This window comes from Antedon mediterranea, chromosome 8, assembly GCF_964355755.1.
Source record: "Antedon mediterranea chromosome 8, ecAntMedi1.1, whole genome shotgun sequence".
Classification (NCBI taxonomy): Eukaryota; Metazoa; Echinodermata; class Crinoidea; order Comatulida; family Antedonidae; genus Antedon; species Antedon mediterranea.
In genome coordinates this window covers 14,261,700-14,286,249 of record NC_092677.1, presented here as the reverse complement: position 1 = coordinate 14,286,249, position 24,550 = coordinate 14,261,700, and the positions used below count along the sequence as shown (strand labels likewise).

Below are 24,550 nucleotides of genomic sequence, written 5' to 3'. Positions count from 1 at the left end.
CCTCTTGTTGACCTTTCACTAACAAACAAAATGCATCATGGGAATTCACAACAAAAAAAACATGGAAAGAGAGAAAAAGAGGAACAATAAGAAGAAGAGTTTAAAAATCGTTTTTTATTCATAATAATTTAGACTTTTACACATGATTATGATAATAAATGTAAGTTTAATACACAGATAAGTATAGAAATGGTTCGCTGCCATAGGTATATTGGTTTTGTGTATAATATAGTTGGGTAAAACAAGACCCATCATCCAGCCAGCTTGCTGGCCTAGCCTAGCTGCCTAGCTAGGCCTAGGCCTGAAACTGAGTCAGAGCAGCAGCAGGGGACAGGCGGGAGAGGATGTCTTATAGGCCTAGGGGATATGACCGGTTGGGCCGCCGACAAGTTGAGCCGCCGGTAATTTCTATGAAACGCCCAGTGCGTCTTTTACGACATTTCGCGTAGTGATAGAGGGGTGTCCTAGTACATAAGTTCATGGTCTTTAGGTTTATTGTGTCATGAAAATAAATAATAATTACATACTACAATTTTGTTGGTTTGAACCGCCATAACAACACAGCAAAGGAAAGTAGTCATATTTAATAATTTAATTGTTTTTAATCTTTCAAGGTAAAAATGCAGTGCACTCCATAATATTTTTCTCGCGTAAAATCACGTTGTCTCTCAGGACTATAATAGAGTATTGATACTCTTCGAATGAGGTTAAATAATTATTATTTTTTATATACTATCTTTTAATATCATATTTTATTGAATTTTACAATGTTAATACACAAAATATTTTACTAAAAAACGGTGATTTTATGCAATTATTTTACCGAAAATGGAGTAGGCCTAGTTCATACAACTGCCGCCTAAGGGGGCAACATGTTTACGTCATTTTTGGCTAAAAACGATCATTTTCGGTCATGTTTTAGGCCTTATATTTTGGAATCTACAAGTCAGATATTCATAATTATTTCTCTTTAATTATAATATTTAATAATATATACTAAAAACCGTGATATATAAACTTTGGAATATACATCGTTATATCTAATAATTAATATAAATAGAACTTCTATTAAATAGAAACGAGCACCGGCGAAAGTAAGCATTTGGCGTTTCATAGAAAATAACGTTTTTCTGGCGGCGGCTCAACTTGTCGGCGGCTCAACTTGGCCTAATCCAGGCCTAGTACTATAGTATTGATAGTAGAGTTAGCCTAGGCCTTGTAGTTCACAAGTGAAGCCATCTAGTTAATGTATTTTGGAGAGATAAATTGCACTAGCCTATCTACAGAGGATAGCACGCCACTCACAGGCACAGTTTGACCGGAATATTATTTGCATATTTTAGAATTTATTTAACAACTTTATAATTATAATACAGACTATTAGTTAGTACTAGAGTATTAAATTTGCGAGTGGATTGCAGCTATATACACACATATCAAGCTCTCACACCGTGCATCAAAAATTACGCTCTTCTTTCACCAATCTCAATAGGCCTTTTTAACAAAACGGAAGACATCTTCGATCGATGACAATGCTGTGCTGGGAAGCATACCAACAGAAATAACATAGCGCTGCAAGCATATTTTTAGAGGAAAAGTTACTTAAAAATTCGTAATTCCCTAACGGACAAACTGATGGACAGCATTTTTACTGTAAAATGTTCCTAAAATATTAGCCTAGGCCTACATCTCTCTATGTATTATTAAAAAAGAAATGAAAAAAAATGATTTGTATTGTAAAACACAGTGTACAGTATAATAGCATATGCACCAATAAATAAAATGGTGTAGACAGTATGCCTTGATGCTTCAACACTGTTTCTTTTTTGTGTTGGATTTTAGGCAATCAACATTTTTTTTTAATCATGGCCAATCGTTTTACAGTAATACCCTCAAAAACATGGTGTCCTGAAATCCCCTGAAAACACTACTGTATGTTATTTCTGTTGCACAGCATTGTTTGTCATTGATCAAAATGTCTTCCGTTTCCTGAAAAAGGCATATTGTTTTTCTAAATTTGTAATAAAATTATGTTGTTTATCACGGATCTTAGGCCACATCAATGTAAAAATCAATTTTTTTTGGGAGTATTGACTGTATGAAATATGTTACAGGCCAGGATCAACGAGTGTGTTTTAGTATGTAGGATCCTTATATCACAATGTATTCATCAATGTTCTTACCATATTTCAGTTTGTAGATTAGTAATTTACTCTGACCGACATTATATTTTACAGATCTTTGGATTAAACAATACTGCACTTACATCATTAAATAATCCTTCGATGATCAGTAATAAAAATATATAATTTTAAAAACATTTTGTACATTAATATTGAGTGTACTGTATAGACTTTGTGAAATGAAGAGGAGGAAAGGTACAATTTGTTTCAATAGGTAACACAAGGTTTTATAGATACAAACATTTAGGCTGAATTAGAACATGTATTTGTTCAGCTCAATTTCTTTTGTGGTGCTATTTTTGATACTGTGGACTGGGACAATAGCAATAAAATTGGACAACGATGATGTTAGTCTCAATACATCTGATAGCGTTGACGTGTTGCAGTTTTTACCTTGCCTTAGTAATGTTACCACAGATGAAGATATACCAGAATTAAAAATAGAGTTTTCATCAGAACATGTTGAACATGGTAGGTTTTAAACAATATTCTCTTTATTTCCAAAAAAATACTGTAATACAGTGTTTTATTATTTAAAATAAAAATATATTTATGTTGTACGGTACAGTACACTACAGTTAATCAAAGCTTTTAAAAATATGAATAATATATCATTCTATGTCAAAACAATTTTTTCCATATATCCCTATAATGTTTTATCTTATTGTTTTTTATTTTTTCTTGTACTACAGTAGATACAGTTACCCTTTTTAAAACTGTAACTTTGTTTAGTTTGTATTTTAATAAGTAAACTTCCCACTTCCTCTGTGAAATAGTGAAATTTAAGTTTCTATTATTTAAAAAATATAGCCGACCGTCCTAATCATTCTTTTCATTTATTTTTTCCAAAGAATATATTGTGATATTTGACAATTATTATTCATCAAAAAGTCGATATAACTACATAAAAGCAGCAATTAAAAAGTATCCCCAAGTGGTAACATGGAGCATACTTAAAAGGGACAATCCTGCCACTCATTATCCCAGTGATTTTGATGTTTTAAAGGTAACAGCTAATTTTTTTTTAAACTTATAATTTCTCCATGGAAATTCTTTTCGAGGCATAAATCATTTAACTACATTCTATTTGACTCATTAAAAATAAAGATTGGATAACAAATATAGTTTTAGTAAAGTTATTTACTTTCAATGTGAAACAAAAAACAAAAAAAAATACTGATTTTAGTTCTAAAAAATAAATTTAAATCTAATTAGAAACATTTACAGACAATTTGTCTTCCTTACTATTTAAACAAAACATTTGTTGACAAATATTTAACAAAAAAGTTTGTAACAATTATTTTTTAGGGGTACAATACTGTATCTTAAGTAGTTGTGTATTAGGCTTATAATAATAATAATAATAAACAGTATTTATATAGCACCTACTGGATCACTGACCCCTCTAGGTGCTTTACATTAGACCTTAACTAATGGTAATAAACTATCCCCCGCCGGACACCATTCCGGTATTTCTTAGTCGAGGTTTCGGGGATGGAGACTATCAATAATGTGAAAAAATGTAACTAAGCTTAACTAATGTAAAACTATCCCCCGCCGGACACCATTCTGGTATTTCTTAGTCGAGGTTTCGGGGATGGAGACTATCAATAATGTGAAAAAATGTAACTAAGCTTAACTATGCTTAACTAAGGTAAAACTATCCCCCGCCGGACACCATCCCGGTATTTCTGAGTCAAGGTTTCGGGGCCGAAATAATTTTATAAAGAAAATAAAATTGTTATAATCAATACGAAAAGATGAAAACATTTGTTGCTAACCCTGTGTTAAGTCTGAAATCTCTCATAGGTTGCTTAAGGTCTTTTAAGCTTTCTAAAGCTTTGTTTACACTATCAGACTTTATGTGACAACAAACATGTGGTGTGCCCATATTATATGGACACAATGATGTCATAATTACTATTGGGCATATCACTACTATATTTGGGCACATAGAACTTTTTTTTGGTGAAACTAGTGTGATAGTGTAGACAGAGCTTAAGTTTATCCATATTAATTGCATTTTAACTTATATTCTATTATTGAATTCCCTTTTTTAAAGTTGGTAAATGATGATGACAAATCTTGGTTAGATCTGTTATTGGACCACCCAGCTGTAAAACGTGTAACACCACAACGCAAGGTTATAAGAGCATTAAAAACAGTTCATGAAACAGGTTAGCATGTTCTTTTTGAACAATTTTTAAAATCTTCTACATATTTTCCCACCATATTACAGTAAGGCCCCACAAATATTATTATGAAAATCAGGTTTGTTCGTTTCAACTAAAAATGTTGAATTGCTTAAGCAACACTTGTGTAGTTGTAGTTTTATTTCCAGCCTTTATCTACCTTCCCCACCTTTATTCATTGTCTCCCCTTTCCCACCCTCATTCATTGTCTCCTCTTCCCCACCCTCACTCCTAGTCTTCCCTTTCTCACCCTAGTCTCCCGACTTTCTCTCCTTGTCTCCCCCTTCCCATCGTCACTCCTAGTCTCCCCTTCCCCACCCTCACTCCTAGTCTCCCCTTCCCCACCGTCACTATTAGTCTTGCCCACCCTCATTCATTGTCTTCCTGTCCCCACTCTCACTCCTAGTCTTCCCTTCCCCACTCTCACTCCTCCCCCTTTCCCCACCCACACTTAAGTAAATTTAATAATGCTTGTTTTCTAAGCTTGATTTTCAATACTATTATTCATTCTATAGGAACCCTTTGTGCACTGAATATAACAATATTGCCTGTAGCCTGTATGACTCAATACCCATAATATTGCTGTATAGTTCTATTGAACAATAGTAATTGTAATTCAATTCATGTCATCTGTTACTAAAATTATACAAAACAAATTTACATAAAAAAAGCTATCTAAACTGAATACAATTGCAAGAATAAATTATAGAGATTGTTGTATGTAGCTTGCTTTATCAAATGAAATTTTTAATTTGTCTTTTGCCCAGTACTAATATCTAAGCTTCGTTATATAAGAACTTATATAAAAAGCATGATTTTTATTTAAAAAGTAAAAATTTAATTTACCATATTACTAATTACTATGCTAGTGGAAGTTGGATTGGATTAATTAATTAAATGAATTATTTGTTTGGATAAAATACAGAATGCATTGTGTATCATAGGCCAAGTTATATTGGATGCAAAATGAATAAAATGTTTTGAATGCCAAAATATGGAATTGTCTTTTATTCAATCCAACATACACAAGATTTGCTTTAAACCTAAAGTGTACACAGATAAGCTTACATTGTATAGTATAATAAAACATTTGCTATACTAATTATTCGCAATCAATAACAGTAGTTATACTATACATAAATAAAAAACTAGCATCATTATGTGAATGAATTATGTATTTAATAATATTAAATACTAATTATATCCAAAGACAAAGTTCTGGGAAAACAATGACAATGAAATATATTGCCAGATATTTTGGGCAACACTAGCTATTACTAACCATTCCTTAGTGCAAGTACAATATACAATAATTATATGTAATTTCATTTTTTTTATTCATTATTAATATTGCTATCTTTTGATGTAGAAGATGTTACAGATGAAGATGAAGATTTACAAGCAATAAAAGGAAAGCCATGTTTAGAAGGATGTTGGTCACAAAATTGGCGTTCCTCTCGTCCCCTCAAACGAACCAGTTTAGCTTTGGTAGGCTTTTTATTTAAAAAATATAATTGTACTTTGTTTGAAGTGAAAGAAAGGTTTATTTATTCTTATTCCATCTATTATTTATTGAAATACATTGTAGGGTATTTGTAGTTTTTGTTTATATCATCTTATTCTATTTTTCTTTTTTTTGCTCTAGAGTACTAGTGGATTCTGGCATGGAAACAACCGGCACTCGAGTCGTAGACTCTTGAGGGCGCTTCCAAGGCAAATCACTGGAGCATTGCATGCTGATGTTCTTTGGAATCTTGGCTATTCGGGTAAACTATATTTAAAGATGTATTGTCCCTTTGACTATTCAACAACAAAAAAATGTTTTAATATTTTGAGAAAAAACCCCTTTTTATTTGAAAACTATAGGCATAGTTGTAGCTGTTAGATAGGTTTTAGTATTACAAAATGTTTGAATTTCACCTGTAGTATTCCCTCTGTCTTGTCATGTCATTACTTTTTTGAGTTATTTACCTATACATTATAATTATATGAAAACTGTACATGTATTTTTGCATAGTGAAATAAGGTATATTCAAATATCCTAAAGGTAACCTAATTATTTTCTACAGGCAAAGGTGTAAAGGTAGCTGTGTTTGATACTGGACTAGCTGAAAATCATCCGCATTTTAAAAAAGTAAAAGAAAGAACCAACTGGACCAATGAGAAAACATTGAATGATGGTTTGGGTCATGGTACATTTGTAGCTGGTGTCATCAGCAGTAATAAAGAGTGTCTTGGGTTCGCTCCTGATGCTGATCTCTTTATTTTTAGAGTCTTTACAAACAACCAGGTAAGGTTTAAACAAAAAGAAAGATGTGAATCAGCACAGAGTTATTTGAATCAGTCCAGAGTGGTTTAAACCAACTCAGTGTGGTTTGAACCTGCACAGAGTGGTTTAAACCCTATAGTGGAATATTGTAAGTCATCATACCAATTTTGAGCTTTGATTTGTGTCTATTTTTCATTGTAGGTTTCGTATACATCATGGTTCTTGGATGCATTTAATTACGCCATATTAAAGAAAATCAATGTTCTAAATCTAAGTATAGGGGGACCAGATTTTATGGACCATCCATTTGTTGACAAGGTGAATGATATTTTGAATTTTTTCCATTTAAAATACATTAAAATATATCTTAAGATGTTTTGTATAGTACATAATTATAATACAATATATCATTTAATACTAATTATTTATACAGCCAACTCTCCTCTCAAACTGCACACCTCTGAGCTGGTGCCAAATGTTTTTGTCTGGTATTTGAGTATTTGAGATATCCAGAGAGCGTATTAAATGGTAAAAAATACCTTTTGGATCTAAAGACCATAGCATTTCAGAGATTGAATGCAATGAATAATTTTGTTAGTTTCTAATTAATATAGTGCATGCTTCATTTCCCATATAACATTTTAATTAATACCTCAATAATAATTATATAGGGTTACATTTGTTTTGATTATAACTATTCTATTGGTTTTTCTTTTTCAAGGTATGGGAACTTACAGCAAATAATGTTATCATGGTGTCCGCTATTGGAAATGATGGACCTTTGTATGGGTAAGACTTCCATATTATTATTCAGTTTCAAGCTAATAGGCATGTGCTGACTCGTTAACTTTATATCACCTTGGCATTGGACCAAGTGATTTCTTTTTCATTATTATCTATTTAAAACATATAAACAATTTTAAATTACACTGTCTGTGCACAAATTATAATCAATGGTATATTTGTGTTTAAATTAAATTACCTGTGATACCCCATGGGATATAACTGTATAGTTCTGAAACAATGCCAATAAAGTGATATACAGTTCAAATCAAGCTTATTTAAATATGGCACAAACAAACCTAATACAATAGAATCCTCCCATTGGTACACCCCTATGTCCAAGAAACCAGCAAGATGTTTGAATCCTACAGCCAAACTTATTTAGGGAACACTTTGGTCCCATAATAGTGGTTCTACTGTTTTTTTTTCGTTTGAAATAATTTTGTATACATAAATAGGTTATTAGAAAAACCAAAATCGAATAATTTTAAATACCATTCTTTAAAAGCTGTTTATATCATTTTTTAATGACATGGTCTCCATCGTTGCTTACTTGGTAAAGAATTACTCGCACTGTGTTCACAAACTGCATGGATAATGTTTAGTCTTGAGCACTATGTGCGCTATAAAAATCCTGTTATTATATTATTATAGTGTTTATGAAAAATTATTTCACTTCTCTGGCACATATTGCTTGTACTGTATGCACTTTAATAAACCCAGTACATCTTTTGGAAGAGTAGGGGATTCAGCCCCTGTCGTTGTGGACAGACGAATGAGCGCCGTTTGGAAGGGCCCCTTAGGGGAGTAGAAAATTGTGCTATGTGTCGTTCACACACGTCGTCCCGACTAACCCTGAGGTTATTCCCTCATTTACGTTTACATTCATTACATTGACAGCACCCTCAACAACCCAGCAGATCAGATGGATGTGATTGGTGTTGGTGGTATCAATTTTGAGGACAGTATAGCAAAGTTCTCATCAAGGGGAATGACAACATGGGTAAATTTAGAAATTTATTTTACGAGCATAGATCTAGGCCTAATTTATTCAAGATGTTTTGTAATGATATTTTTTGGCATGTTCCTTTCATTGAAACGAAATGTAATTGATAATCTTATAAGTTTTATATTAAAAAATAATTAATGGATAAGTTCAGGTTTTGAACAAGTTCATTGTTAAGAATATGGTCATGCTTGTAAATAAGATTGTGTTATAAATATTAATAAAAAAAAATATTTAAAAAAAACATGGGTAATTAAACAAAAAAGAAGAGCATAATTATTTACTGAATACACAGTGTAAAGTTTCATTGGCAAAACTTAAATCTCTGGCGTTTTTTAAATCTGCATTTTTAATAGTATTTTAATATAGGCTTATAAATAGTATTTTAACATTGCATTTTGCAATTTGATGTATTTTTCTTTTGTTTTTTTATTGTCTTAATTATGCCAAGCAAAACAAACTTCCATTTTAACATGGACCAATACAATTTCTTGAATCTTACTACAATTCAGGAACTACCAGGCGGTTATGGTCGTGTGAAACCAGACATAGTCACCTATGGTTCTGCAGTGCGTGGCTCTGGTCTCAAGAGTGGTTGCCGCACATTGTCAGGTACATCTGTTGCCTCACCGGTAGTAGCAGGCGCCGTCACACTGCTTGCAAGGTAAGTGTATTAAAACAGTTATTACTGTTTTGTGTCCGTTGTATTTTTATTTTATTTACAAATTATTAAAAGTATCACTTTCAACATTTTGGAAGTTTTTGGTGACAAAGTTTGTTTTTGCATTTCTAGTGCTGTTATTGAAAAAGGCAATGTATTGAATCCTGCTAGTATGAAACAGGCCCTCATGGCATCAGCCAGACGTCTCCCAACAGCTAACATCTTTGAACAAGGCATGGGAAAATTAGATCTTGTACGAGCTCACCAGATACTTAGCAATTACAAACCGCAAGCAAGGTAAAATTGTATATCAATCATATATATTTGTAGATTGTAATTCTCAAATTACATTGGTTATTAGTTAGTGTTTTTCTTCCAGTTTAAGCCCAAGCTACATTGATTTCACCGAGTGTCCGTACATGTGGCCTTACTGCTCGCAACCTATCTACCATGGAGGCATGCCGTCAGTTGTTAATGTAAGCAAAGATTTATATTTTTGGCTACTTTAAAGCCTACTTTCAAATGCTGTTAATTGATACACCTATTTTGTCCAGCCCACTGCCCCAAGTGAACAGAACCAATTTCAACCTCTCAACATCTGAGGAAACTTCCCTTCACATATAAACATTTACTATATTTACTATAATAACAACTATTATCCTATTAAATTTATCTATTCAATTTTCAGGTGACTATTTTGAATGGTATGGGAGTTTCTGGACGGATCATCGACAAGCCTGTTTGGCATCCGTATACACCTCAAAATGGCAACTATATTGAAGTAAGTTTCCAGATTATTATTATTATACACAGTATTAGCTATTGGTTATTATACAAGGGTTAGTTCACAGCTTTACTTTACCAAGCTTTCTTTTAATGGCATATCTTTTGAGACTTTTCTTTTTTTTTTTTTTTTCTTTTTTTTTTAACCATATTTAACGAGGGTGATCCATCCAGCTATTGCTGATCATTGGGGACCCTCAGAGGTTCACAAGACAAACATATACACAAGATGCTCTACATAAACAAAGTCTTATTACAAGTCTTTGGGAGTGGAGTAATTTAGTTCTTAGAAAAAATCCTGACATGTGACAGGACTTGAACCCAGGACCCTTGGAGTGGTAGCCAAGCATCATAACCACCAAGCCACAACAGATTGATTCATGATTGAAACAGTGGATGAATGGATAAATACAATACAATAGTGTTTGTGTTCTATGAAACAGATAATGAATGATATTCTGTCTTGTAGGTTGCTATATCCCATTCATCGTTACTGTGGCCATGGTCTGGCTTTCTTGCTGTATCTTTGACTGTTTCAAAGGATGCTGCTGGCTGGGGAGGCATTGCACAGGGTAGGATTACCCTCACGGTCGAGTCTCCACCTCAGGTATTGTATTCGTCCAAAATTGGTAATATAAGTTTAGAAGTGTTTTTAGTTTTCTTTTTTATATAATTGTATATGTATAATAAAAATATAAATTATTTTTGTAAATGGTAATTTTATCAAATGTAAGATGTAATTTGTTTTGCTTATTTTACTATTTTTGTCGAAGGAAAACAATATTTCCATGTACACCTTTTTATATATGGAACAAATAAAGAAAACAATCTATATAACTATTTAAAAATATAAAATGTTTTTTTCATTCATTCAACATTTATTCCAATCGAAATCAGCAAACGGCGGCATAGGATGTACTTTCACAAAACACAAAAAAAAAAGATATCATTTGGTCGAGGGACGACATAGAGACTGAAATTATTCCGTCTCTGTTACCCCTGCTAGACACATACAAATTTAGTATATAGTAAAAAGCAATTTACACTCTATTTTTCTTCAAAATATTTTTTTTTTTTCCAGAATGGTGAAGATGCTCCTAGACGGTCTCATTTGAAATTGCCAATAAAGGTTAAGATAGTGCCAACACCTCCACGAAGCCGAAGGATACTCTGGGATCAGTATCACAACCTCAGATACCCTCCTGGATACTTCCCAAGGGACAATCTACGGATGAAAAACGATCCATTAGATTGGTAAGTCGGTCTGTTTAAAGTATATAACTATAATTAAACATGCAATGAATATACATACAGCAATGATTACTGATACTATGTTGTGTTTTATAGGAATGGTGATCATATACACACAAATTTTAAAGATATGTATGTACATTTACGCAATGCAGGCTTCTTTGTTGAGGTGCTCGGAAAGCCATTCACATGTTTTGATGCAAAGCAATATGGTAGGTAGTATTCCCCTCTGTGTCTTCTATATTAACATATAAAATTGATAGTATACCACTGCTTTTATATATGAAGTTGAATTGTGCTGGTTGTGTGGGTAGAACGCTAGCCTATCACATAGAACTACCAACCCTTAGTAGAACTTTCAAGCCCAGAATTGGACTAGAATCCGTACTAAACTTTGTTAATGGAACAGATAGTCATGCTCAAAATAAATAATAGCCATTTTGATTGACTGTCATTTTGTTTCAGGACTCCATCTCAATACAGTATGATTTACACATTCATTCTGCAAATTATTAATAGATTCATTATGTGTATATTTCAATTTTAGGTACATTACTGATAGCAGATGCAGAGGAAGAATACTTTCCAGAAGAAATAACTAAATTAAGACGTGATGTTGAGAATGGCTTATCAGTCATGGTATTGGCAGATTGGTACAATGTATCTGTTATGAAAAAAGTAAAATTTTATGATGAAAATACAAGGTAAGTCTATTTACCAAATTTATTTTCAAAATACATTTTAAGCAAATTAGGAAAGTAGGAATATTTGTCGATTTTGCAACTTTTTTTGTGTGTGAGGTTTCGTATCTTTTTTGCTAGTTTTGTAATTACATTGTGGTCTAGTTTTGATTTTTAGCTTTAAGCGGTCATACTTAATTATTACACATGTTGCGGATTTGAACTTGAACGTACTAAGCATTGATATAAATGGCCACAGCATTTTTACTCACTGATCCAAAATCATTCTTTTCAATAGGTGTAATTAATTAAAATTTCAACGACGCGACCATTCAATACTTTTAACTAAAGACTGTTTTTTGGCGGCCCGGCATGGTATTTGTAGATCCGGCCATGGCGGTACACAACAGAGGAGATTGTGTTGTTTATGCAGTGACATAACATGGTCAAATTACTGCTATTTTTTTGCCTTTTTTTAGTGTTTATCTTTCAAATTAATAGGAAAGTGAGCATGTACCATTCAGTTTTGGACAAGATATTTAAAATATGCGAAAAATTTAGTAGCATTTATATAGATATCACAATAGGAATACATGTTACACAATTGTAGCTGTCAAGGCAATCTAACAACAGGACACTGAGCATGCCTTGCCAAGATACAAACCCGTAACTGTCTTTTGATCTTATGTCTGGCTGCTACAAATACCAACATGCATGTGTATGTATACTATGTACAGATTCTCTGTGGTGCATGGTGTCTTTTAAAGGATGTGGAACTGATTGTGTCGCAGCCACAAATAAACCATTTGATCTCCGAAGCTTAGCCTTGCTTGAATCAAACAGTGTTTGACCTTTCTAATGTTCACCTGATTATTTTTTAGGCAATGGTGGATGCCGGATACAGGTGGTAGCAACATTCCTGCCTTGAATGATCTGTTAGCTCCGTTAGGAATGGCCTTTAGTGATAATGTGTATGAAGGAATGTATTCAATTGGAGACCACCAAAGTAAGTGTTTCTTATTATCTTAACAAATCTAAACTGTTGAGTGTAATTTCTGTAAGTCATTTTACTGAAAATAGCCCAAAATGATCAATTTATACTTTCTTTTATTAAAAATTAAATTATAAGCTTATTCATTACGCATCATCGTCATCATAATCATCAACATCATCGGCATCATCATCATACCTCATCATCATACATCATCATTATACATCATCGTCATACATCGTCATCATACGTCATCATCATCATATATCATCATCATCATCATACATCATCATACATGATCATCATACTGTACATCAGCATCATCATACATCATCGTCATACATCATCGTCATACATCATCATATATCATCATCATTCACTACTTTCAACCTGTATCCAAGGGCAAAGGCCTCTCCCTAACCATTCTATTTTTCTATGCAGATTTACTAAGTATTTTCTTCATTTTCCGAATAGCGCACTTTGCATCAGGCACTTCTATAGCAAAGTTTCCAAGCGATGGCCTCATTATTGGTCGTTCCCTGAAGAACCAAGGACATGAGGTGCTTACAGGTGAAACCAAGACACAAGATGATGTTCCTATTCTAGGCCTACATCAACAGAACCCTACATCAGGACGTGTTGTGCTCTATGGGGATTCTAATTGTGTTGACAGCAGTCATTTGCAAAAAGGTATATTATTGATAGATGCGAAGGAAAACAGGCAGTAAAAGTATGTTACAGAAGTTTCACATGAGCAAGTTTTTGTTCAGTAATGTATTATTCAGTAATTTGTGGTTCAGTTTATTCTGCTCTTATGTATACATATGTGTACACACATTTATAATTTTAATTATAGAATAATTTTATTTTCTTCAGAATGTTTCTGGTTGCTTGAAATGTTGTTACAATACACGTCCTTTAGTAATTTGCCAATTGATCTCAGTGATGAGTCAACAATAAGTCTACCCCCTTCAGGACAGTTACCTGAACGCATGGAAGGCAATCACCTGCATAGGTACTCAAAGGTACTGGACAGTCACTTAGGGGAGCCAAAGCCTAGGCCACTACCTGCTTGCCCTCACTTGGCCTGGGCTAAAGGGGAACCGTTGAACATATCGGCACCAAGGTAAGTGTCCATAAAAATACAAGGTATGCATTCTGCTTTATTAGGGTAGCTCTTTATAGGGTATAAGAAAGTAACATGCCTTCCTTAGATGCATTGTTATAGTTTTTAGGACTCAGAGATACAGTATTAGAATGAACAGGCAATAAGCAATTAATGTCTACTACAAATTTCATTAATAGGGTATGCTGGTAGCGTGTGTACCCCAGATATGTATTATTTGGGTATGCAGGTTTTAAGGACATAATTAGCATATACCTGTAGTGTGTGTACCCCAGATATGTATTATTTGGGTATGCAGGTTGTAAGGACGAGCATGTAGCGTGTGTACCCCAGATATGTATTATGTGGGTATGCAGGTTCTTAGGAAATTAGGATGTAGTTTGTGTACCCCAGATATGGTACATGCTGGTTCTAAGAACATTAGCATAATTATAGAGTGTGTACCCCAGATATGCATTATTAGGGTAGCAGTTCTACCTGAGATATGCATACTTTTAACATTTCTTTGAAAATAAAATGAATATTTATTTTTGTATCTCAAGTAATCTATACCAACATCAGAAATTGCTATCTGTTATGGATGCGGGGCCTATGGTTGTGAAACAACCTAACGTCCAACAGCGTAGCGGCATTGCAATTGAACGAGTCGATGACTGGGAACTACCACCAGGCATGAGTCACTCGAACCAACTGGACAACTCCAATGCATATCCTTTAATTGCATTCTTCAGTACTGTATTAGTACTCGTATTCTTTTTCGTTCACGTACACAAGAGGAAAACGAGGCCAAAGCGACGAAAAGGGCCACGGTTGAAACGCTTCACTAGGTTACAAGAACGCTTTTATGGCAAGTTTCCAAGTGTGTAATAAAACTCTTGATAATAATAATAATAATAATACATGTAAATAAATAATAACTAATATTTTTTTTGTACTTCTTTTAATATTTATTTAAGGATTTTATAAATGTATCTTTTATAAGATAAATATGCCAATATGAATTACATTTTTTTTATACTGTTTTTGATTTCCCGAACATAATGTTAAAAAATATTATGTAAAAAAAATACTATGTTTTTTAATAATTGAAATATAAACCTGATATAATCATGGTAATATTTATATTTGTTTTTTCAGTAGTCTTGCCTTCCGTTTTCATGTTTATATTCATTAAATTGAAATATTATCTCACAATGTCTGTCATATTGCAAATATCGAAATAACTATTACGAAGGCTTTTTATTGGAAATGTATTGATAATAAAATGCAAACAGGTTTTTTTTTCTCGTACAAAATGTTGATTAGCCACAATGTGAAAATGAGTGCATTATTAATACTTTTATATAGCGTAGTTCAATTTTCATTGAAAAAAAAAAATAACCACATTCAGAACCGCACTTTTCACAGTCAACTGTGCATGTAAAATTGTTTTTCTATCGGTACAGTTGACGTCGTGTCTAATGAAAAGCGTAAATAAAATGCGAATATTTTTATCATCATTTCATAGTCCGGATGTACGTAATTATCCTTTCAACATCAATCATTTCTTTGCTTGAATAATTTATTTCTAATAATTAAGATTAGATTTCATATTTATGCTGCATTGTATGTATGATATTCAATACACATTTTATATCGTTAATGTCTCTACACTACAGGGAATCCCAATTCGGACCTTATTCAAAATGAAGAAGGTATAATTTGTTGACCTTTTTATACTCAATTGTTTGTATGTATTCAGATTAAATTTGAGCTTTCAATATTTTGTTTGTAAATAGTGTGTATAACTTACGTATTTGTTATGATTAGTAATATATTTCATTTACCCAATTTTATATTTTCAATTCAATGTACAGTATATGTCAAATTTATAGTTTAGATTTTTTAGTAAATGACGTGTATCAAGAATAATCTACTAAAGCCACCCAAAGATCCGATGATGGTGAGGTTTCTATAAGCGAGATATTTCTATTTTCACTTAAGTGAATAAATAGTTAAGGATTTCAGTTAAGTTGTTTTTACAGTATATTACTTAGCCCAAGTGTGAATTGTGAACATGGCAACTGTTAGCGAATTTCATCAGAAGATATAATTTGTAAGAAGTTGAGAAGTACAATACAATAGAAAGATTGCAAGTCAAGTGAAAGGAAACAAATTAAATGTAAACGTCATCACCATTTAACAAAATTATCAGATTATCTGGTTTAATCAGGAAATACTGGATTTTCATGAATATTAATACAGTTAATGTAATAAGAATACCGTAGTGTATAAAATGAAAACTAGGGCGTTGTAGTGTAATGAGGTACAGAACATGAATATGTCGTCCCTGTAGTATGTTTTAATTTTAATGTAATTTTTTATGAATATTTGTATTTTATTTTATATGAATTCTTTCCTTATTTTTAATTGTGTACATTTTAGGGTTCTACATGATTAACAATTATGACAATTTTGGTGAAAATACAAATTCATTACATTTCATTGTTGAAATATTAAATGCTATAAAAATATATATTTTTTATACAATTCACAGTTTTTATTTCAAAGCCGCATCGGTGTAATACGATAAACCGTTCAACGTAGACCTATTCTGACATTTTTTCAAAAAACCACGCGATCATCGCGTATTTTATACGGTTATCGCGTTTTATACACATTTATCGCGTCTTTTACACGAACTAACATGTATCAATAATCGTCTTTAGGGAGCATTTACGGTACCTTTTTCAAAATGTGTCTATTACATAAAATTTGCTCCTCATTCATTTATTATTTTGTGTTCTTATCGATTTTGTATTCTTTTCGTCGAGTTCTACGATCGTTAGTTATCATCAGGACCACAATTATCCCACGATTATCATGTACACGAACGACTATCGCATCACCGTTTTGAGTGTCGTCTTCAGTATTTAGCGTTGTTGGTGTTATGATATTGGTTCCATAAATTTCAATATCGTCTTTTAGCAAGCAGTAGTCTTTTTCCAAATGTGTCTATTGTATACCACTTTTTACTCAAGTTATTTTTTGTGTTTTCATCGATTTATGTAGTCTTTTTGACGAGTTCTACGATTGTTAGATATTTTCAGTAGGCAGACGATTATCAACTTATCGCGCGTCTTACACGACCGATTATCATGTTTTGAGAGTGTTTTCATCATTTAGGGTTGTCGAGTAATATGTGATATTGATTCCATATTGTAATAACTCTCTTAGTGAGTATGTGTCTATTTTTATAAATGTGTCTGTTGCATAGAACTTGGTCCTCATTAATTTGTCTGTATTCATCGATTTTGTAGTCATTTCGTCGAGTTCTACGATCGTTAGTGGGTAATTAAAGCCTGTCAATTATGTTCCATGTTCATTGTAAACCCTTAAACAGTCAACAGACTAACCTGACTTTTTTTATATACCTTTTGCGTCACATTGTACTAATTATAGGTCAATATTTAAAATCTAGTAGCTTTTTCTCTCTATAATTACAGTTATTCAGACATCACAAAACTTATTAAGTACAATAAACAAACATATTTTAATGGGTTATCACCATAAAGACATACGATGTACACATCAGTGAATAAATTACCCCATAAGCACCGTCACTTGTGAAAATCTTGCACAAATATAAACGAAAACAATTTTTAAAGAGCTTAATTATGACATCATACGAAGATGAGGCGATAATGATCTGTTAGTTCCTTCTTATATGATATCGTACTAATTACAACAATCTAAGTCGGTTACTTTATTCAACCCGTAAATAGAAGTACAAAGGTTTAATACCGGATTAGGAAAAACTACAGTAAGCCTATATAATTATCAAAGTGTGATATTGTACCGTAGGCCTACTCTTCCTTGAAAATGCACTAGTACGTTACACTATTTAAAATTGGACCATCTTCTCTGAAATTTATTCTATATATACAAATATATAGCAGGCCTATACAAACATAAACAGACTAAATATAGCTAAAATACAGATTTATAGGCCTACACATTATAAATTATAGAATGTTCTAAAGCTCCGCCTACACTATAAAACAAAAAAATGTTATTTGCCCATATATGTACACAATGTCATACCACTACCATATTTTGGTACATATTACACTTTTGTTATAGTCTAGAATAATCAGGGAATAACAATTATAGGCCTAATTGTAACTTTTAAAAACCAAATAATTACCATAGGACTTTTGTGTTAATCTTTTGATAAACATTTTCTGTACGCTTATACAATTATATTTGGAAAGGAAATCAGTTCTTTGTGGTTTTGATCAATAACATAACCATCGACGTTTTGCTCCACTTTATTAAATTTATTTGAAAACTATACACATTGGTAGGCCTACTAACTACACATTCCACAAATCCTTACGGAAACATGTATGGGATCTGTTTTCCGTATTTCGGTGTTTTTAAAACTAGTACGGTAACTCTACATTTTTAACATTCAGCCTGAGAACAATTTGACATTCTCAGCACTTTTTGCACGTCTTTGGACACTTGTTGAAGGCGTAGTCTGAAATGCTGCAGTAACTGTTGCCGAAGAACATGCATACATCGCTGTCCTTGCATTCTATGCAGAGAAGAAATTGTGTGACTCAACGTAAAAGCATAACAATATTTAGTAATTGTATTATTTAGTAATCATAATATGATAAGTACATTTGTATAGCGTAACTTCATTTTATTTCCTTTTTTTTAAACGGATGTAACTAGCCTATTCCATCTTTTTTTCTTCTACAATGTTTTTTGTGTTTATATCTACAGTATCTTCAATTTTCAAAGGTAAGGGCCTACAATAACTGTAAATGTAATTGGTTACATGGTCTATGTTCGTGTTTTAATCCTGCTTTATTAAAGTTAGATAATACAATACAGTACTTACTATTTTTTGATAATTTTGAAATTTCTGTAAAAAAGGTAGTAATCAATCATGTTAGTTACGGTATAAACTGTTACGGTACTTGTGCAATACAGTTTCATCACGACGTGATTAAATTTCCTGCTTAGGACACGGGATTTGTGTTATAGCAGAGTTAGGCCTCAGTGTGTTTAGTATTATTTAGTGGTCGACAGCAAAGACAAGTTTATTAGATAGGAAAGTATTACAAGGTTTAAATGAGCTAGGTAGGCCCTTGTTTGCATTTAAGACATTTTGCACCAGAACAGTATTGCATACTACACATACACTACCCACATATCAAGTACTTACTTGTTTTCTGTTGTTTAGAAATATCTGCGAAAGAAAGGAAAAATAGGTTATTATAAACTAGACAATCGTCTCAGAACATTGAAGTGGAACTGTGGTTAATGTTCTTGTCATCCAATCCAGAGTTCAATGTTCCAGGCATAACTCTCCACTCTTTTTAAAAAGCCTAAAATGAGACTTGGTGTATAAGCATTGTAGCATCCTATTTTATACGTCTTAACATTTGCGAGTTTCTCGCTTTTGGATGCGTATTGGCGAAAAAATAATCGTGAAACAATTATTAATTTGTTCGTATTCTGTTGGTTTATAGTAGCAGCTAATTGTTGGTTGCCTGTGGAATTATCTTCAATGATTTAACGTTTGTTACATTGTTTGTTGTGTTTCTATTTTAGTTAGTTGCTTGTTTGGTAGATGTTTTGTTGATCATTTGAATCCTCCTTTGATTGCACATGTATTTAAATTATCATTTTCTTACCGCACAATGAACACATTGCTGGACAGTTTTCAGGTACATACGGGTATTCGTCATTACACCAGTCCGGGAACCAGCCAGTCCAGCAAGTCGAGTCTTTATTTTCACACACTCCTGAGCAAAAGAAAGTATACAATAAATATTAACAATCATGATCTGACCGTTCACAGAAGCAGCAATAAATTTATATAGAATTTAAATAGTTGCACAATTAATACACCCTTGTGTAAATGTCTGCCAATACTATCTTTTCTATTTTTATTGTAAATGAAGGTCTATTAGGTTATGCAAGGCCTGTTCAACCTCTACCGAGTTTCTAGACGGGCCCATTTTACTTACCATTACAGTCTGGTCCAAACGATCCGCCTGGACATTCACATTGACACGTCTTCCTGTTTACAGACCCCTTACCACAATCCAAATTGCATTCTAAAATAAGAAATAGAGGTACTGTAGTAAAAGTACTGTAAATCAAAGTAGGCAGAGATGTGCATTCCTTCGTCTTGTCTAGTTAGATCAGGTTTGTTTTTTGTATCGGAAGTTAGATTGGATGGTAGGCCATTGTTTCGACTATAACTATTTCCATTCATCACCAAACCTAAGTGCTTACATTATTCATACCTGAGCAAGTTTCACCAGTCCAGTCTGCTTTGCATTTACATTTGCAAGTCTTTGGGTCTCTTACACCGCCGTTCTCACAAGGAGTGTTTTCACATTCTGTTTAATAGAAAAGCGTAAACGTTATGTAAAAAAGTTTAACTTAGGCCTACATTGAATGTGTAAGCTAATGAAAAAACGAATATCCTATTGTACTTACGGCATAGCCCACAAAGGGCGGGGCATAACGATTCTACATTCACATTGTCATCTTTCTTGAAACACCACTGCTGTGGCCATCCGTTAGCACATCTGTCGTCAAAGTTTCCGCAAGTATCTATAAAAACAAAATGTGTTTATTTTAGTTAACTGGAGTAGCCTAATTATAGGACCTTGGAATATTTTTCAGTATTTCATATAACACAACGCCAAAAAAAAAGTCATTAAGATTTTTTTTTTCGTTTTAAATATCATACATGTACCTGAGCATGTAGCCCCCATGAAGCCGTTTTGGCAAGTGCAGGAACAATCACGTCTGTTAAAGCTACCTCCATTCTCGCACTTCTTGATGGCACACTCTAAAGAATAGAAACACAAACTAGAGTAATGAAGAACTAAACTAGATTGACCACGTCTTATTGATAACTATATCTTGGTGTGTAGTCTTTCTTGCTGATTCTATCCTTATTTATATTTTATACTCGGCAATTGTTTTCTCTTTTAAATAGGCTAATATGATTGTTACTTACCACAGTCATTTTGTGAAAGATCACATGTACCTGAAAATGAGAAATACAAAGTAGTAATTGTAAATACACTACTAGAGAAAACCGAACTTTAAATTCAAACCTTCATAAGTTTATATTCGACTGATATTATACTAAAATATATGTTAAAATTATGTATAGAATAGTAGTAGGCCTAGGCTATAGTATTATGACCATACTCTAAGTTCGGTTATTTAAGTGGATCATGTTGTATCCCGTGATGAACAATCTCGGTCCTCGCCGACCTGTTTCTCTTTTTTTTTGGTTGACTGCATTAAAACTTACTGCATAATCCATTGCGACACGTTCCCTTGCCCGATGCACACTCTGAGCACTGATCACCGATCTTATAAGGACGCATGCCTCGTATGTTTCCACTGAAATTAATAAGAATAGATAACTTGTTATGGCGGGCCCTTCAAACCTATACTACTATTTGTGTCATAATGTATTGCGTTCGCATGCACATTCGTAATCGTCGGTTCTTGTTATCTCTACTTACGTAGACTCTTATAAGCCCGCACGGTTTCCAATGGGTTTCCTGGTTAAACAACTCTAATTTCAACACTCCCTGTATTTTTGTTAAGACAGTTTGGAGACAAGTCTCCTGGAGAGGCCACATAGCCGTTAAGGCTTGTGGCTAATAATATAAAGGCGGCCTCCCAATAATTTAATATCGTACCAGTAGCCGAGCATCTAAACCACTAACCTACAGCTCTGTATTCTTCAATATTATGTAAAAACAGTGGTGGAATTAGAGGGGATTAGATTATCCTTACGTTGGTCCATAGTTGCAAACTAAATATTTAGCATCCTGCTTCTTTCCTGAGTTTTCAAGTTTCTTGCATACATTAACACCACACCCAACGTACTTGCTCTGGGCCCATGCTAGCTGTAAAACAAGTAGTCTGTATTGTTTCTATCCATTACATATACATGTTTTTCCTTGAATCTATTCAGAGGACACAATGTTTTAGCCACTATGGCTATAGTTCTATGAGAGAAACTTTGTTTCTAAAGATGTCCCTTTAATGCAGGGGCCCACAATAATTATTTGCAAAATAAACAATATAAATAATTCAGTATCGTAGGCCTAAATGGGTATCGTACCTGTGTGTAATGTCCACAAACTTTTCCCTTTGCACACGTGTTATCAGCCAGATTCCAATGAGGCTTCTCCCACCTAACCCACCAACTTGCCAATAATTCGGCTTTAATCTTTTTAGTTCCAAATGCCAAATTCTGACCAACTGTTGAGTATGGTGAAGTATTCGGTGGGTTACCATGCTCCCATACACAATTATCTGCCCACTTTTGAGCCATCTCAGCTAATGAATTGTCCCATACCTGTAATATGCATTACAAATACCATCTTATTTACTACGATTTATATTAATTTGATGCTCTAGATTTTTACATACAGAGTACGGTATGTAATGTTATCCTCAAATGGTATTCTTAAAAAAATGTTTTTTTATTCAGTATTATATACTTTGTTGTGTAGGTCCAATGTTTAAAACACAACTTGTTGTGTGATATCCTTTTCCACTATACCTATTGTATTTTAACATTTAAAATGTTTGGAAATAACGATTACTCATATATAAATGTCTCTAGGCTAATTAACAAGAAAAGTTATTACGATTTGTAAGATGTCATGAGGTTTGTTAGGAATGCTGTGTTTTTTAACTATTACTGTTCTTTATTGTTGTCGGAAAGACTCATATTATTACCATTTCTTCCATATCTGAGGCAGGACCATCAGCCATAGCCCTGTATTTATTATGAATATTCAGCAAAGCCTGTTGTGTTTTACTAGATAGACCTCTTCGTTTCTTTGATGATCGTCGTCGCTTAACTACATCACCTCCAACGTCACCCTTAAACAAACATAAAATGATTGATATAAAATGATAGGAATCCTATTGGTAAACAAACACAATGATAGATAAATTATAGATTTTGAAGTCCGTGCAAACTGTATAGTTCATGTAAGAAAATAGAATATGCCTCTACTTGTTCTAATTGCTTTGATTTTCCATAAAAGCAGTATTTAAGTCAGTCAAAACAAGGAAAAGGCGATATTGTAATCACTCCTCCCAGCTAAAAACGGCATTTGCCTAATTAAACTAACTTCTGTATTTAGATATAGTGAATTTAAGTAAGTGCCATCTTAAAGACACTTTTCAACTAATAGCATTTCTTCACTACTCGTATTATAACCGGTAAACATTCAGTAAAATAGTAACGATGATTTCTATTTATTTAACCAATAACCAAATATGGTCACATGGCATTATCAATGATATATATCTATCAGGTCAATTTTAAATTAGGTTAATTAAACTACGCATTAAGTATTACCTAATTGGATTACTGTATAATGATTAGTATCTAAAAAGTAGATCTGCTCTCACTCACTATATTTTGTATGAAAAACAGATTCAGTTTCCTCTATAATTTAGCGTAAAGACTGTCCCTAAATTCAAAGCAAGGATACCTTTGTACTGTATTCCACCAGGAAGAGTAAACTTGCAAATTTACTCTATCCTAATTCCACACTCTTTAGACAATTGCAAATCAATGACAAAGGCCATGCGATGAAACATTACAAGCGGTAAGGCTACAGGAAGTTTCAGAGTATCATGACTTTATGTTGGCATTAGGAGTCAAGAATTCTTTTAGCACACCCATTTTTGCATATTTTAGATAATGAAGTCCACTAATAAAGTAGTATATGTAGTGACAATAAAGCCTCAGCGTTTTGAATCAGTTACTTCTTAACTGTCTTTATTTAAACCAGTACAAGACTCTAAGACAAGACGCTTTTTTTGTAAAAAATAAATCTATATACAGTAGTATAGTATAGTATAGCCAGTACAAGACTCTAAAATGAAAAAAGAAATAAGCACCATCATTGAACGTATAAACTGTGATCAACTAATAAAATAATATTTGAAATAACTTACAAATTCGACATTATCATTTAGCATTGTCCGTATATCTTCATTTCTTTTTGCTATATTTTTCTCTAAAATGTCTTCTTCTGCAAAAACACTTAAAGCGCAAATAAATAAAACTTGAAAATGTAATCCTAGCATGTTGCGTTATTAATATTAGCTTCAAGATGAAAACTTGTGTTATGATGCAGGTAGGTATAATGATGTTTCTTTTATGTCGAAGTCAACAGCTAAGATAAGTTATGATTGGTCTGCCCGTTTTGAAGAACCTTTAACAGTGTGACGTTTTACTCTGACGTCATATCGGTACTTTAAATTCCCACGGATTTTTATAGTTCTGCGATTTCTTTTATATCTTGTGTTTTTTTTGTGTAAATAGGGTGGTCATAATTTGTCACGGTAGTTTACTCAATTAGCTTTACCCCTTATAATGTAATTGGAGTAAAGTGTATAGTTGCCGTTAACCCCTTTTCTTTTCTTCTGAGAACTGTGGTTCTGAAAATAAAATTGTATAAACAGAAAATGTATAACTTCCCGAGCTTAAATATTTCCTTTTATATTTTTGTTTCATTTATGTCCACCATGGTCAATGACGTTAAATGACTTCTTTGCTA

The 24,550-nt window shown here is 33.0% G+C and overlaps 2 protein-coding genes across 3 annotated transcripts; one reads left to right on the top strand and one right to left on the bottom strand.

The window, feature by feature from the left end:
* The first annotated feature begins 38 nt into the window (after positions 1-38).
* On the top strand, positions 39-16,473 carry LOC140056869 (membrane-bound transcription factor site-1 protease-like). Of its 2 annotated transcripts, none has more exons than XM_072102379.1 (22): positions 39-160; positions 2,238-2,654; positions 3,035-3,189; positions 4,246-4,360; positions 5,748-5,863; positions 6,021-6,141; positions 6,445-6,665; positions 6,846-6,962; positions 7,366-7,433; positions 8,328-8,430; positions 8,946-9,097; positions 9,227-9,391; positions 9,474-9,570; positions 9,783-9,875; positions 10,347-10,484; positions 10,959-11,131; positions 11,225-11,340; positions 11,676-11,832; positions 12,690-12,814; positions 13,274-13,489; positions 13,676-13,925; positions 14,468-16,473. In XM_072102379.1, exons 2-22 carry the CDS (start codon positions 2,444-2,446, stop codon positions 14,790-14,792), a joined length of 3,234 nt encoding a protein of 1,077 aa, XP_071958480.1. In that variant the 5' UTR covers positions 39-160; positions 2,238-2,443; the 3' UTR covers positions 14,793-16,473. The 2 variants fall into 2 exon arrangements, with proteins under 2 accessions (XP_071958480.1, XP_071958479.1); XM_072102378.1 differs by having other exon boundaries at positions 5,745-5,863.
* A 965-nt stretch (positions 16,474-17,438) lies between these two features.
* LOC140056874 (uncharacterized) lies at positions 17,439-24,105 on the bottom strand. Its single transcript, XM_072102385.1, has 14 exons — positions 23,946-24,105; positions 22,710-22,856; positions 22,087-22,323; positions 21,756-21,868; positions 21,262-21,353; positions 20,959-20,988; positions 20,692-20,787; positions 20,430-20,546; positions 20,234-20,329; positions 19,952-20,041; positions 19,616-19,726; positions 19,144-19,167; positions 18,817-18,840; positions 17,439-18,504 (listed from the first exon to the last, which is right to left on the bottom strand). The coding sequence occupies exons 1-14, from the start codon at positions 24,075-24,077 to the stop codon at positions 18,404-18,406; spliced, it is 1,410 nt and encodes a 469-aa protein (XP_071958486.1). The 5' UTR covers positions 24,078-24,105; the 3' UTR covers positions 17,439-18,403.
* Between the last annotated feature and the right edge of the window lie 445 nt (positions 24,106-24,550).

What these genes read in the sequence shown, in the direction of transcription:
- LOC140056869 (XM_072102378.1), top strand. Translation starts at nt 2,444, where the DNA reads ATGTATTTGTTCAGCTCAATTTCTTTTGTGGTGCTATTTTTGATACTG. An exon ending in CAAGGGGAATGACAACATGG is followed by an intron (nt 8,431 to 8,945) that starts GTAAATTTAGAA and finishes ACTACAATTCAG; the next exon opens with GAACTACCAGGCGGTTATGG. An exon ending in TTGAACATATCGGCACCAAG is followed by an intron (nt 13,926 to 14,467) that starts GTAAGTGTCCAT and finishes TTGTATCTCAAG; the next exon opens with TAATCTATACCAACATCAGA.
- LOC140056874 (XM_072102385.1), bottom strand. Translation starts at nt 24,077, where the DNA reads ATGCTAGGATTACATTTTCAAGTTTTATTTATTTGCGCTTTAAGTGTT. An exon ending in CATGGGGGCTACATGCTCAG is followed by an intron (nt 20,547 to 20,691) that starts GTACATGTATGA and finishes TTGTTTTTATAG; the next exon opens with ATACTTGCGGAAACTTTGAC. An exon ending in TTCAAAATTATCAAAAAATA is followed by an intron (nt 18,505 to 18,816) that starts GTAAGTACTGTA and finishes TTCTCTGCATAG; the next exon opens with AATGCAAGGACAGCGATGTA.